The sequence below is a fragment of the Mauremys reevesii genome, linkage group 2, assembly GCF_016161935.1.
Source record: "Mauremys reevesii isolate NIE-2019 linkage group 2, ASM1616193v1, whole genome shotgun sequence".
In the NCBI taxonomy this organism is placed as follows: domain Eukaryota; kingdom Metazoa; phylum Chordata; order Testudines; family Geoemydidae; genus Mauremys; species Mauremys reevesii.
The window spans coordinates 170,305,671-170,320,801 of record NC_052624.1 but is presented as its reverse complement, the minus strand read 5'-3'; the positions used below and the strand labels follow the sequence as shown (position 1 = coordinate 170,320,801).

At 41.6% G+C, this 15,131-nt stretch overlaps 2 protein-coding genes across 6 annotated transcripts in view; one reads left to right on the top strand and one right to left on the bottom strand.

The window, feature by feature from the left end:
- DUSP22 (dual specificity phosphatase 22) overlaps positions 1 to 15,131 on the top strand; it is a 176,611-nt gene that overhangs the window by 22,521 nt on the left and 138,959 nt on the right. The window lies entirely within an intron of this gene.
- RIPK1 (receptor interacting serine/threonine kinase 1) overlaps positions 1 to 15,131 on the bottom strand; it is a 63,888-nt gene that overhangs the window by 16,135 nt on the left and 32,622 nt on the right. For 4 of the 5 annotated variants that reach the window (XM_039521395.1, XM_039521393.1, XM_039521396.1 and 1 more), the window contains 6 exons: positions 14,759 to 14,961; positions 10,768 to 10,921; positions 9,024 to 9,161; positions 5,387 to 5,627; positions 2,723 to 2,872; positions 288 to 364 (listed from right to left, as the gene is read on the bottom strand). In XM_039521395.1, the coding sequence (XP_039377329.1) occupies positions 288 to 364; positions 2,723 to 2,872; positions 5,387 to 5,627; positions 9,024 to 9,161; positions 10,768 to 10,921; positions 14,759 to 14,910 (912 nt within the window). In that variant the 5' untranslated portion in view covers positions 14,911 to 14,961. Of the gene's footprint in view, positions 1 to 287; positions 365 to 2,722; positions 2,873 to 5,386; positions 5,628 to 9,023; positions 9,162 to 10,767; positions 10,922 to 14,758; positions 14,964 to 15,131 lie in introns of all 5 variants that reach the window. The other variant, XM_039521397.1, reaches the window with a different exon arrangement.

The window sequence follows — 15,131 nt, the reverse complement described above, 5'->3', positions numbered from 1 at the left end:
CTTTGATTTCCATTAATGTCAATGCAGTAACACCAGTATAAAACTAAGGTAAATGTGATTTCAGCAGGATTTCTAATGGAGGAAAGTTCTACTCACTGGCAATCAGAATCTAGCTCACAGGGCTTTTTTACCAGCCCTACTCCACAAGCAGACCTATTGGAATCACTGGGAGTACTTACTGAATATAGTATTACTTAGTATGAGTAAGGGTGTTAGAATCTGGCCCTGTATGTCTGTGTGTGTTTTACTTACAAGTTACGCTAGGAAGCAGCTGGGATGCTACTTACCTTTATCTTTCTCAAGTCATCTTCAACATCTTTTTCTAGTTGCTCACAGTAAAATGGCTTATATTTCTGACTAATTTCTGCAGGAAAGGAAGATTTGGGGAAAGTGGTTTTAAATGGCAAATATAAATGACTGTGCTGCTTAGCTCACTTCCATCAAAACATTAACCAATTAGTTATATAAGTGTATAACAGGAGTGGGCTCATAAAAATTAAAGCAATGTTAGCGGGGCTGATTTAGTCTTAAAAAAGAATGTAATAACTGAATTCTTGTTCACTTACGTATTGCATACACTCAGTTGCATTGGGCTATTTAATAAACACCCATCAACACAACTGCAAAGCCTGCACAGGCTGTGACTTTAAGACAGGTGACCACAAAGACAAGGAGTGACAGCCAGGGTCTTCCAACAGCATTATGCTTTGCTTCCTATGTTCTAAGCTCCAGTAGTGTCTTAGCAAGACAAAGATACAATTCTATCCAGCTTTAGGGCCAAACTCTGGTATATAATCACTGGCCTGAGCCGGGGAGCTCTGGATACCAGGTGGCACCCACAGTATATGCCCTTTGCATGCAATCAACTGTGTAATGGACCCCTATTCTTTGAGATACCCACTCTAGGGTGCATGGAGGGAGCAGGTTTCTGTACTCCCCCAAGCACAAGGACGGCAATTTGGGACTGGCCCTTTTGAAGGACATGCAAAAAGAGGGAGAAGCCTTCTCCCTCATCCTCATCCATCCCCTTCATCTCACCTATGCCAGGGGCAGTCAAAATCTGCAAAGCACCTCATATACAAACTATATCCCAAATGGAGTGCCTTGCTCCAGGAGTGGTCTGCTCATAACAGCTTTATAATACTACTTACCATCTCTGAAAAGTGTTTTATTATTATCCCCATTTTACTGATGGGGAAACACTGAGGCACAGTACTCATATAGACCTGATGTACTAGCAGCAGAATATGCAGGGTTGAGAATAGGATAGCAAGTAGGCCCCTAACAGGGTACTAAAGAGCTAAAAAAAAAATGCAGGTATGCATATTTGTGTGGTGAACTTTTAAACTTATGCACACTGCATACCAAACAGCTGCCTCAGTATCAGTGCTACTGCCTAGAACCAACACTTTTACATGCACCAGTGTTTCTTTTTTTGTTTTAGTCACCAGCGTATTGAGAGCAAGGAAGAAAGAGCCAGGAAGACAGAGCAAGAGCAGCAGTTTTTACCTGCCGAAAAGCTAGAAGCATCATCCCAAATCCACTGACTGGTCCTATTGGAAGAGAATTAGCTAGTTATACCCAAAGGCTATTACATAGCTCAAGATAGTAGTTTGGAGAAAGTTATGTCTGAGACAGTTTATTAAGCCAAATCTTGGAAGGCTGAATTACTTAGGGCCAGTCCTATGAAGTGGTGACTGTCTCCTAATATCAGGCTTTTTGTGACATTAAAGAGGAGGGTTATCCTATGATGAAAACAGGGTGATGGATTTTCAGGTGGGGTAAATTGGCAAAGCTCCACTGAAGTCAATGAAGCTATGCCAATGTGTATCTACAGAGGATGTGGTCCACAGTTTATTCACAATTCAGGTCAGATGACTGGAGGATAGCTAATGTGATGCCAATTTTTAAAAAAGGCTCCAGAGGTGATCCTGGCAATTACAGGCCTGTAAGCCTGACTTGAGTACCGGGAAAACTGGTTGAAACTATCAAAGAACAATATTGTCAGACATATAGATGAACATGACACTTCCTCAACAAATTAACATGGTTTTAGTAAAGGGAAATCATGCCTCACCAATCTACTAGAATTCTTTGAGTGGGTCAACAAGCATGTGGACAAAGGAGATACAGTGAATATAGTATATTTAGATTTTCAGAAAGCCTTTGACAAGGTCCCTCACCAAAGGCTCTTAAGCAAAATAAGCTGTCATGGGATAAGAGGGAAGGTGCTCTCATGGATTGGTAACTGGTTAAAAGATAGGAAACAAAGGGTAGGAATAAATGGTCAGTTTTCAGAACGGAGAAAGGTAAATAGTGGTGTCCCCCTGGGATCTGTACTGGGCCCAGTCCTATTTAACATATTCATAAACGATTTGGGAAAAGGGATAGACAGTGAGGTGGCAAAATTTGCAGATGATACAAAACTACTCATAACCTGTCTGTTCATTCCCTTTGGGGCACCTGCCATTGGCCACTGTCAGAGGACAGAATACTGGGCTTGATGGACCTTTGGTCTGACCCAGTATGGCCGTTCTTATGTTCATGGATTTGACTTGTGTGTGTGAGATTAATTTTTATTTTGAAAAGAAACCTAAGACACACAAACCTGTTTCAGAAAGGTCATGATTTTTGTTTGTAAGGAAGAATTAAGCTCATTTTGCCATATTTTTTAAAACACTGGATATGTCCAGACAAAAATAATCCTGAAGCAGTATTTTACCTGAAAAGGTCGGCCGATTTTCTGGCTCTTGTTGCCAACAGTGCTTCATTAAGTCGATAATTTCCTTTGGACAACTGTCTTTAATATCTTCTGTATTTGGCCTGTTCCCATTCATGATGCCAAAGCAAATGTGTGTTTCGTTTATAGCATCTGAAAAACAAAACCTCAGATCAGACTCCTAATCACAGGGTTTTGCTACCATGAAAGGTCATCTCCTAGAAATGGCAAAGAAAGTGCCTCATTTAGATCCACAAATCTGCTGGCACATGAAAATACGTACTCTATGGATCTGACTCTGAAACCCTCACTTGTGATGAGTAGTACTTACTGTGAGTTCAGTTACTTGCATGAGTATCTCCTACTCAATAGGAGTTAGAGTTACGGAATTGAACCCCCCTCAGGCCTGATTTTCAGTTGCTTTGTTCTAGTGCTTGGAATAAAAACAGGGATGTGGCCTCAAAGGCGGTTTTAAGCCATCTAACTGTACCTGTATTCCAGAGCTGGTCAGGAGCCTAGTTGGCGACCAATATAAGTGAGCCCTTAGCCTGCTCCAACTTCTGCTCTGCTTCCCATGGCCATCTATGTCAGGGGCTGGGAGCAAGTCTGGCAAGTATCCCTTAAGCCAGCTCTCCGCCAGCGGAGGCCCACTGCACTGGAAGGATTCTCCTGGGGGTTTCCCTGGTCCCTTCCAGGCCCAGAGTGGCAGAACTTAGCATAACTAAGAAGCAGGTTATCAGTGAGCAAATGCAAGATTAGTGCACATAACACTCTGAGTATGTCTACATTTCAGAGACTATACCACCATAACTATGTCTGCATAGCTGTAGCAACATAACCCTATAGCGTGGGTGCAGCCTACCTTGACAGAAGTTTTTTCTGTCGCTGTAGGAACACCAAGTCCCTGAACAACAATTGCTACATCAATGGAAGAATTCTTCCCTCAACATAGCTGTGTCTACACTCAGGGTTAGGTTGGCATAACTACGTCAGAGTTTTCATACCCCTAAATGAAGTAGCTGTATTGACCTAGCTTGTAAGTGCAGACCAGGTCTAAGTGCAAATGCTGCAGGTAAAACTTGTGTCTGCCTCTTGAAAATCTGGCCCAGCCAGTATTTAGTATTTTAGTATCTGGTATAAGTTTCAGCACAAACAGGTTTGTAACAGGCAGTTAATGCAGTGTGTAGTGTAGTATAGTCAAGTGGAGTGTAGTATCAACATGGCAAGAGGAGAAGGTCATAATCCCCCAGGTGAAATGTGATTGGTGCAACAGAAGTATATAGAAGGGGAGGAGAGAGAGAAAACCAAAGGTGGTGTTGGTGAGTGTGTAGTGAGGAAGGGAGTTATATAGAACAGGAATTAATAGTTGATAAGTTTAGTAGCATCTATGACACATGGGGATCCAACAGAAACCCGTCATTTTACTAGTAAACATCCCCAACTAGGGCATTCATTCAGATTCTAGAGTTTTACTAATCTAGCAAGGCCTAAGTAAAATGGAAAACAACAAGGGTTTAAAATGGAAATGGTTCTCCAAACTTGGAATCAGTCTGTTTGGATTTCAGGAGGATGACAGAGCATCACCACCAATGCCTGGGAGTGAGGTATTTCAGAAACTAACACCAGCTTTATCATACATGGTCAGTTAGGAGAAACACTCCTACCAAGAGGTACTGCTTTCAGCTCTGGAAGCCAGAATTAAAGTGTGATTGAACCTCCAAGTAATATGAGCTTAGCGGTTATTTGTCCACATCATGTAGAACCACCACACAGTTTGTCAGAAATGTCAGTTTCTGCTCAGATGAGATCCAGAATTGCAATAGCAGGGATGATGCAGGTCAGGTGTAAGTGCCACTGGGTGAGTTATGTGGGGAACCTTGTACTTTGGTGGCCAATCCTAACCTGCTCCAAGCAATGCTCTGAGTTTCCAACACTCACTAACATTCACAGGAAATTAATCCAAAGGAAACAAATACAGTATGGAAAAGTAAAATGTGCCTATGTCTGCTATATTGTAACTGAATTGATTTTAAGTGTGTTATGGATGTTACAAACTAGGATTCCACCAAATCTTTGATATATCTTAAGACTGATAAGATAAGTGGTCTAGTGGTCAACGCACAGGACTGGGAGTCAGGAATTTCTAAATTCTAATCCCAGCCTTGGACAGTGACTCCTTCCATGGCCTTGGACAAGTCACTTACCCCATCTGCTTAGATTCCCCCCAGGATAACAACAACAACATAGGTGCACTCTGAGGAGTAATTAGGCCTTGTCTATACTTGGAAACTGCCCTAATTTAGCAATCAGTGGCCAACAATTACTGTAGCTGCATCAATGCTGATCCTTAAGTGTAGACAAAGGCAAGCCAGGGTTTGTACTAACTGAGATAATTGGGGTTTACTGCTGCTTCAAGTAAGGATAAACTTCAATTAGCTCCATCAATACAAACCTCTACATGTCTTTGTCCAGCCTTAAAGGGCAGTACTGGTGCAGCTGTACCAATTATTGGTCACCAATTGAGGAATAGGGGCTATTCTTGAATAGAGACAAGAACTTAATGCTTATAGGACATTTTGAAAATGTTACGTGCTAAGTATTGTAAGTCTTAATTTTATAGCTTCCTTAAAGCTCATTTAGCAATATGAGTCTCTCCAAGTGACCTACTTTCATATGGCTCTTTGTTGGCAAAAATTGCCCAGAGCACTATGCCAAAACTGTAAACATCTGACTTCTCCACAGGTTTTGTGTTAACTGAGAGTAAGTGCTCCGGGGCCATATAGAAAAGAGTGCCAGCGGCGCTCCTGGACACGCTCTTGGAATTGCTCTTGATTTTCCTCTGCCGGCTGGTCTCTTCTTTGGTCAGTCTACTCCAGTTTTTAAAGCAGGCGACGCCAAGATCTGCAATCTGTAAAACAGGTCAAATCAGAGCTACTGAAAATGGAGGATGTGGCTAATAAAGGGGAGAGATGGAGCAAATTGTTTCACATATTACTCAAGGTTTGCTAAATATGAGGGAATATTTATTGAAATGATGACTTATCTGAAAACTCAAAGTCTTCAATAAGTATAACCAAAGAGGGCCAATTAAATCATATTTTAAAGATCTCTGTGAATTTGTTGCCTGAATCAAATATTGTTGTCAACTGAGACACATTGAATTTTAACATGTTGAGACACTGTTATAGCCCAACCATGTTATAACATAACGTGGCTTTACTAATATGGATGAGACCAAACTGAGTTATAATCATGTTAGAGAATGGAAGATCAGGGTGAAGTTCATCCCAGTGCAGGAGGTCAACACAGATAAACAGTGGCTAAGATTAGGATAGGCCTGGATGGAGAATTAACCAATTCAATCCCAATTACAAAGGGGTTTCAACAACGCTGTCCCTTAGCCCCTTTTCTTTTTAACTTTTATATCAATGATGTTTTAGCATTAAAAGGGCATCAGTATTCGCGCCCCTGCAATTATGAGTCACTTTGTCTTATTCTATGCAGACAACATGATTCTATCTCAAACACCATTGGGACTGAAGCGTTTATTAAACTCATTTGGTTTATACTGTCAACGGGAGGGCCTCTTGATAGATTATTTGAAAACTAAAGCAACTGTCTTTAGTCAGAGACAGAGGTTTCATAATTGGAAGATCAATGGGCAGTGTATCAAACAAGTTAGCTCTTTCTCCTACCTGGGTATCTGATTCACACAAAATTGTTTGTGGGATAAACATATTCCGGTAACAAAAAAACCCCTCAAATTCAGTGCAAGCTGTATTACATATTTCCTGGACTCCTAAGGGCCACTTAATTGCACCAGCCTTTAAGAGTATTCTGAGACTTGGATTTTATATGGCACAGAAATATGGAGATGGAATGATCCCCACTGCCCCCGGCACTGGAAGTGATTCAGAACAGATTTCTCAGGAAGATTCTTGGTCTTCCAAATAATGCCCCAGCTGCTCTTAGAGCTGAGACAGGTATGAACTCTATTCTGTCCAAAGTGCAGTATAGGAATATTAATTTTTGGCTTTGCATTCATAGCATGTACCCATAGTGTTTGTCAAGGTTAGACTTAGCAGAATGGCTTAGTAAGACTTTTTCACATAAATTTCCATTCTCTAGGTTTCTCGGAATTGGAAAGAATTAGATTTAAATTTAAAAATGTGAAATCCATAATCTGGTCGAGAACAGAAGATATTAATAAGCAAAAATATAGGGTAGTGATTTCTATTTCAAATAGGTCACCTTGGTTCCTCCCTGTTAAAAAGACTCCTGGGTATGCCAGATATTTAGATAGTTTGTGTAATAACTTGCTAAGGAGGGCCATGAGAGCTCTCCATTTTCAATCAATGAAGACAGCTTACTTAGAAAGCCGATATACTGGCACCAAGAAATGTAACCACCTCTGTCCATGAGGCTTCTGGCATTATTTATTACATTGTAACCTGTATTGCCACTTGAGGTCAAAATGGCTTTCCGTGTTTTTGTCCCAGATGCCTTTTTCTATGCCCTCTCAGATTAGGAACTGTTAAGAACTGACAGTGTACTGTGAGCTGAGCAGTTGCTCTATTTGCATGATCAGCTGCTAAAATAAGGAAAAGGCAAGTGATACAGTGATCATATATGGTTTAACGGTGTATGTCCTTTTTAATTTTTATTTGTAAGTATTTTAATGTTTTATAATTTGATTGTTTTCAGTTTCATTGTAATACTTTTGGGATATTTGTTAGCCCTAGGTGAATGAATTCATCACGGATAAGTCGCTATTAATAAACTTTGTGTCCCCTAGACTTCCTGTAGCTCCCTAGTAGGCCAAATTCAGAAGTGATGTATAAGGTGTATGGGTGAGTATAACTTACATGTTGGTAAGGAGGTGCAAGTCTAAGTTGATGGTAGACACACGCTGTGGGAGACTTATACCAATCCAGACTCTATCTAACTCCCCTAGGCCCAGTCTCCTCTAGAACACTGGTTTGTCCTTACAGATGTTAGCAATGCTGGGGGACCTTGTGCAGACTGGTCACCAGCTGTTGCTTTAACCACCATGTTAACGCAAGCTGCTCAGAGCAGGTCTGACTCATCTCTACATTTGGCTTCAGAGCTTTAATGGGGTTCTGTAACATGGTTATGAGCACTTGGTTTGGTTCCATCCATGTAAACAAGACCAAATATTAAGATTAGTTATCCAATTACATATGCAGTATTGATGGGGGCTTAATCATCTGGTGTCTCTGCAGTTAGCTTCTCTTAGCCTCTCTGCAGGATGTGCCAAAGTTTTTGGGTTTTTTTCCATTTGCTGTTAGCTCAGACTTGTCATGTCACATGAGCTAATGACAAGTGACATATATCAAGCAACAGAGCTTTCCTTACAAGAGGCTCATTAAATAACAGCATTGGCCTGCTAAACCCAGGGTTGTGAGTTCAGTCCTTCAATTCCCATTTAGGGAACTGGGGTGAAAATCTGTCTGGGGATTGGTCCTGCTTTGAGCAGGGGGTTGGACTAATTGACCTCCTGAGGTCCCTTCCAACCCTGATATTCTATGATTCTATGCCTTTAACTGCAAGTAATGACAGGGGAGACTGTTTCAGTAGTTCATCTTCACAGGACGTATGTCCACAGGACAAAAGACATGGGCTGCTGCAGATCCTACTCAGATTTACTCAGCAGCAGGCACCATGCATAGGGGATTTGATTCAAAGCACCTGAAGTCAGCACAAAAACTTCAGTTGACTTCAATGGGCTTTGGATCGGGCCCACAAAACACTTCTGTCAAGGTCTGTGTCACTGCTTTTCTTCTGTAGCTGCTGGCTGACATCTAAAAGTAAGGAAGAGAGGGAAAGAAGCGCACAAAAAAAAAAGGTTAAAAAAGGAAAATGCAGGAAGAGGGAAAGCACAGGAAGAGAAAACACAGATGAGACAGGAACAAAGGTGTGATATTTGCCATAAAGCAGTTTGATGTGCTGTTCTGGTATTTCTATTTTTTCTCAAGTTGTGTTTGTTGAGGTTTGTTTAAAAGTAATAACTTGTAGATAAATTAATGAATAAAATAACCAAGTGAGCAAAGTCAGTATTTTCTCTCTACTTTCCATCCCATATACTTTTGGCAGAGATAATGAACATTTCAGTATCAACTTGTAGGTGGGCCACCACATTTTAAAGATGGGCTACTAAAATTTGATATTTGACAGCCCACTGGACTACTAGTTTATTAATCCTTGATAAACTCCAGCCTATATAGGAGGAGCCACACTCTATGGTCCAAATCACAACTGTTCTGTGTTTAAATTCTAACAGTACCTTAATGTGAAAGTCATCATCTACAAGGATGTTTTCTGGTTTCAAGTCTTTGTGTACCAAACTCTGCTCATTTAAATAAAGCATTCCTTCAATGATCTCCAAGATGAACCGCCCTTTCACAGACAAGGGAATAGTGGACTAAAATAAAGAAAAGGGAATAAAAATTATCAGAACTATTGCATAGTACAGTAGGTCTCAAACTTTTTTACTGGCGACCCCTTTCACATCGCAAGCCTCTGAGTGCGAGCCCCCTAATAAGTTAAACACGCTGTTTAATATATTTAACACCATTATAAATGCTGGAGGCAAGCAGAGTTTGGAGTGGAGATTGACAGCTCGCGAACCCCCATGTAATGACCTCGTGACCCCCTGAGGGGTCCCGATCCCCAGTTTGAGAACCCCTGGAATAGTACATCAGAAAATGAAACAAATGGACTTTAAGGGGCTCCCCCTCTCAGCCTCCCATAGTATCTCTGCTCAAAGTGGGAATTAAAAATCACTGAAGTCCTTCTTGGACCTAGATTCCATTCAATTGCACCAGAGTAAATCTGGAGTAACTCTGTATTTACACTGGTGGAACTGAGATCAGACACAGGCCCTCTATGATTACTCCTCAGTGGGTCTCAACAGATGGATCCGCACAACTCTCATAGATTTCAGTGGGAAATGAACGCATGTACCTGAGGGCAGAATTTGGCCCAATGATTAAAAGACTCGAATGAGTCTGTCAAAGACTGCTGCTATGTTAGATCCAAGATCTAACTCACTAGGGATTAAAGGATGCCCTACTTGCACACATTGTAAATTAAAGGGGATATACAGCAGGGGTCTGAGAGTGGTTGTGGGAAAGACTATTTTACCCAGCAGTATGATATCAGAGCAACATTTCAGGTACTCTGCTGCCAGTACTCTAGCCCACTACTAGTAACAACTAGGACTTTGTAAAAGCAGCAAAGAATCCTGTGGCACCTTATAGACTAACAGACGTTTTAGAGCATGAGCTTTCGTGGGTGGATGCACCCACGAAAGCTCATGCTCTAAAACGTCTGTTAGTCTATAAGGTGCCACAGGATTCTTTGCTGCTTTTACAGATCCAGACTAACACAGCTACCCCTCTGAAACTAGGACTTTGTACACCGCTATATGGATAAGCCAGAGGGATGGTAGGCCTTTGGATGCACAGAATGGCAGATTCATTGACCATTCCCAGGCACCTTTCCAATCCCCTCCACATGCCATGGAGAAAGACATCCTATAGTGCACAGGGTATAAATAACCCTTCAATCGCCTGTCCCTTCCCCTGCACCCTGTGAGAACCACAGCAGTTCTGCTGCTTTTAGAATCTGCTCTACCTGTAGAGGCAGAGGCTGCATTTGGCCCTACAGCAGGGAAAAGGGGATCAGACATTGCATAGAATCTTCATAGTTATTTCCTTTGGCAACAAAAGCCACATCCTGTCCTTTTAAAACTTCTTATCAACACTGATTGGAAAGTTTGCTTTCACTTCCCCTTATGAATAAGGTATAAACAACATTTCATCCGTAACCTTCCTAAACCAAAACTTACACCAAGCAAATCACTGATTATTTTTTTCTGCCAAATAAAAGCATAAAGTAAAATCTCTAAAAATACCAGAAAAAACACTGCATATTTTAAGTGATTTTTAAGATATTCAGCAGTATCAGCTTCCCACAATAGTAACTAATGAATGCACATATGAGAGATTATTTACTTCACTACTCACTGTTTTAAGTACTTTCATCAAGTTTCCCTTGTGCACATACTCCATCACCAGAGAGTAGTTCCCATCTTCCAGAATGATGCCTAGTAATTTCACCACCCGATCGTGACTTAGTTTGCGCATAATCTTTCCTTCTTCAAGAAGGGAAGCATTATATCTGTGAAATGGAAACAACAGGATTACATTGTGTACAGGTATCAGACTGGTAAGAGCATAGTAAAGCATAAATATCCTGTTGACTCATAGTGAAAGTGATGGCCAGAAAAGTAAGTCCATCTTCATGACCTCTTTAAGGTGGGCCAGGTCTTCAACTGGTTTAAATCCACTGAATTCTGTTTATACCATCTGAGCCTCTAGCCTAGTAACTTTTATTTTCGTTCCCTACTTAACTAGTCTGTCCACATACTCTTAATTTAGGGCCTGATTTTCAGTAAGTGTGCAGGTATACATGCTTTGTGTATGCAGTGCTGGATGTGTGTATGCAGATCCCTGACTTGCATGTATCTAGCCTGCTTACAAACTTGATGAAAATTAAGGCTTCAATAACTTTTTTTTTTAATTTTGAAAAATGGTTTACATTATATTTGAGGACATGGCTATTAATTGGCTTAATTTATTACAGACACAGTGAGATACCAAACACAGACTACTTTAGATTTGTCACTGCCTTCTCTATAGCTAAAAATATAATGTAGTTAGAATTTCAAAGCAAGTTAATCTTTTAAAATTGCATTTTCCAAAGTGCTCTATGCACTCTCCTGTGGGGATGAAGAACTAGCCAGGGGAAGGGGAGACACAGACAGACCTCACAATTGTTCTATAGAATCTCTACTTTCATTTAAAAAAACATTAGCCTCTAGCTGTTGCGGGTTTGAACGAAAATTTCAAACCATGACCCAAGTGTAACTGATGCAGTTATATCTGCCGGAGTTTGCAGCCAGTCTGAAACAATAGATCTGAAAGGTATGAACATCTCAGTGGACACTAACTCAGATGCCAATGACTATACTTTGTAAGTCATTGCTTAACATAAAAAATTAAGAAGGCAGTTAGAAATACAATCTAAGTTCATAACATTATAAAATCAGGGTAGGCTTTTAGCAATAGATGGTAGAGCTGATGGAGGCACAATTAGTTTCATATTCCCACAGGGGGCTCAGTTTTCAAAAGTTTGTGAAACACTGTCCTATTGGTTGAATAATCCATAAGTGAGATGCCTAAAACACACAGGGAAAGAGGGAGACACAGAGAAAAAGAAATAAAAGGGCTTTGGATAGTTAGTGCAGGAACTTGAATGGGGGTACGTAGGGCTTGGTCACCAACTTGTGTCAGTAAAACTATGTCGCCCCACACCCCTGAGTGACACAATTACTGTACACTGACCTAAACCCCAATGTAGACAGTACTATGCCAACAGGAGGGCTTCTCCTGTCGACCTAGCTACCGTGCCTCAGGGAAGTGGAGTACCTATGCTGATGGGAGTAAGCGCTACAGCAGCGCAGCTCCACCAGGGCCGCTGCAGTGCTGTAAGAGTAGACAAGGCCTAGGACTCTTTAGTAAAGCACTAGTATTCCGGGACTGATTTAAAAGTTAATTTCAGACAGGATTTATTACAGAGGGGTCATCCAACCATGGCTGTGGACAGTGTTTAATTTGTACTGAAAGAGCTGCACAAATTAAGCAGTAGTTGGGTGGCCAGAGAGCGGCGGTGGCTGCTGGCTGGCTGCCCAGCTCTGAAGGCAGCACAGCCCCAGCAGCAGCACAGAAGTAAGGGTGGCATGGTATGGATATTGCCACCCTTACTTCTGCACTGCTGCTGGTGCCAGCCCAGCCTTCAAAGCTGGGTGGCCGGAGAGCAGTGGCTTCTGCCTGGGAGCCCAGAGGTGCTAGGGCTTTGAACTGCCATGCCTAGAGGTGCCAGGACCTAGCCCCGGCAAGCCCAGGCACAAATTAAGCACTGGCTGTGGATACTGGATGTTCATAATCCTTGTTATTATGGATTAATGGTTTGCAACACTGGTTGTCGAAAGCCACATTCTGCTTGGTCAGCTGGTGATCTGCACCATCACTCAAGAGCGCACAGCTAGGAGCTCATCAAGGATGTTAAACAAAAAACAAAACAAAACAAAACCTTGTAAGCACTGTGTTAAATGGGGAAGAGTAAAGTTAGTGAGAAGAAAAAGAATTGTGGCCATAATGCAAGAGGAAGCAGCAGCTTCCCTGTAGTATGTTGTGTGCTGGCACGCTCCCAGGCTGATTCAAAGGGAAACTAACTGTTTCCAGCCTTGAGTGTCACTCTATAGCAAGACAGAAGAGGCTTGGCTGTTTTCAGATGCTCTAGGCTCAAATAGGAGCTTTTTTAAGGCTTTTGATCAACATTTTAAGTAAAAATAAACTTAAGGAATTGAGATAGAGGAGGAGAGAAAAACAGTAAAGGCAGACAGAAGGTAGGGGAGAAAAGCGTTGCAGGCGGCAGTCTGTGGACTATCAGAGTCTCTTCATTCACTTCCCGCTCTTGAAACTAAACTGGGAACTGTTCCATAGTCTCAGGTCAGTTTTTATACCGAATTAGAAGAATGTGGGTATTTGTGTCCTTCTAGTGGTTGGTCCACATAAGAGGTTTACGATCTACTACTGCTCCCAGCTAATGGACTTAGGGCCTGACTCAAAGTTAATGGGAGTCTTTTCATTAAATGCCAGTGGACTTGACCTCAAGTCGTTAGGCCTTCAGTTCAAAGGACAGAAGCTCCTGCTCGTCATGGTGTAAGTGCTGGGGTTCAAACCTGGCTGTTGGCCCGGGCAGCATTAGTTAAAATAACAGAAATTGTTTTCCTGCTACTCCTAACTGGACATTTCCAGTTAAGTGCCTGATTGTGTTTTTCATTTACATGCTTAAAAAAAAGTGCTCTCATTTAGGCACACAAGAATTTATTTGCTTTTAAGGACCCCATATGCAAATTGTTAAATTCCCAGGTAATGGAGAACTTCATTATCAAGATGACGCAATGCTTTAGAAAGGTTAGCTTTGGAGAAAAAATAAAAACCTTAGCGGAAAGTCCTACTGGTGCCTGCAATATCCATATACCACATCTTTCTTCCAAATATTTTAAATGCTATATAGTCTCTCTCTTCATCTGTAGCAAATTTCTTCACAAAAGGAGATCAGTATCATCATCCCCATTTTACAAATGGGGAAACTGAGGCACTGAGCAGGGAAATGACTTACCCACAGTCACACAGTGTAGCTAAGGTAATAATAGGAGATATACCAATCTCCTAGAACTGGAAGGGACCTTGAAAGGTCTTCAAGTCCAGCCTCCTGTCTTCACTAGTAGGACCAATTATTGCCCCAGATCCCTAAGTGGCCCCCTCAAGGATTGAACTCACAACCCTGGGTTTAGCAGGCCAATGCTCAAACCACTGAGCTATCCTTCCCTCCCTCCTGCTGTGGCAAAGCAGGGACTTGACTCCAAGTTCAGTGCTCTATCTATTAGGCAACACTGCCTCCCTTTAAAATAAAGTAAAAATGCTTTACAACAATCAATGAGGCAGAGAAATGCAATGTAGGGATCACAGCAACTGCCACTGGGATGGAACACAGCAATGCTGCACATAGAGATAGTACATAATAGTTCAGGACAGCTAGTGAAGACGAATTCTCTGCACAGTCCATGCAATATTTCACTAATGAAATGCAATTGGCTAATAACAGATTCCACCCACATAATCACCATAAATCACTCTTAGTCCTAATGTAGAACACATTCTCCATCATCTGCAGTTTGGCAAGTTCACTATACAGCAATGTGCTGCACACGTTATATCCATCCTGAAAATATTCTCTGCACCGAATTGCCATTTACTCTAAGATCTCTTTACACTACTTTGGCAGTGTAAAAGGGCCTCAAAAATGGGTGTAAGGCCCCTTTACACTGTCCGAGTGATGTAAAGGGGCCTTAGTGTAACTGAGACTCAAGCCCCCTCTCCAACTTACTCTGTGCGCTGGGGTCCCGTATACACTGTTTTTAATACCACAAGCCCATATTTCTTGTGATAACATAAAGAAACCATTCCAAACCCTCCAGCATCTAGTTCTTCTTTCTGCAGCAAGTCCTGCGTGTTCATGTGAATATCTTCCAGTGACATGTCTGTAGCCTCCAAGAACTTAGGGTTTACAAAAATACAATAGTCCTGGATCTGTAACATGAAGAGAGAAGACAAAGAAAGTGTCATCATCCAACATTCATGTCACAGTAAATGAAGATCTAGTTATGCAGGTAGGCCCAGATAGAATCATAGACTTTAAGGTCAGAAGGGACCATTATGATCATCTAGTCTGACCTCCTGCGGTACAGCATTTTGATGCC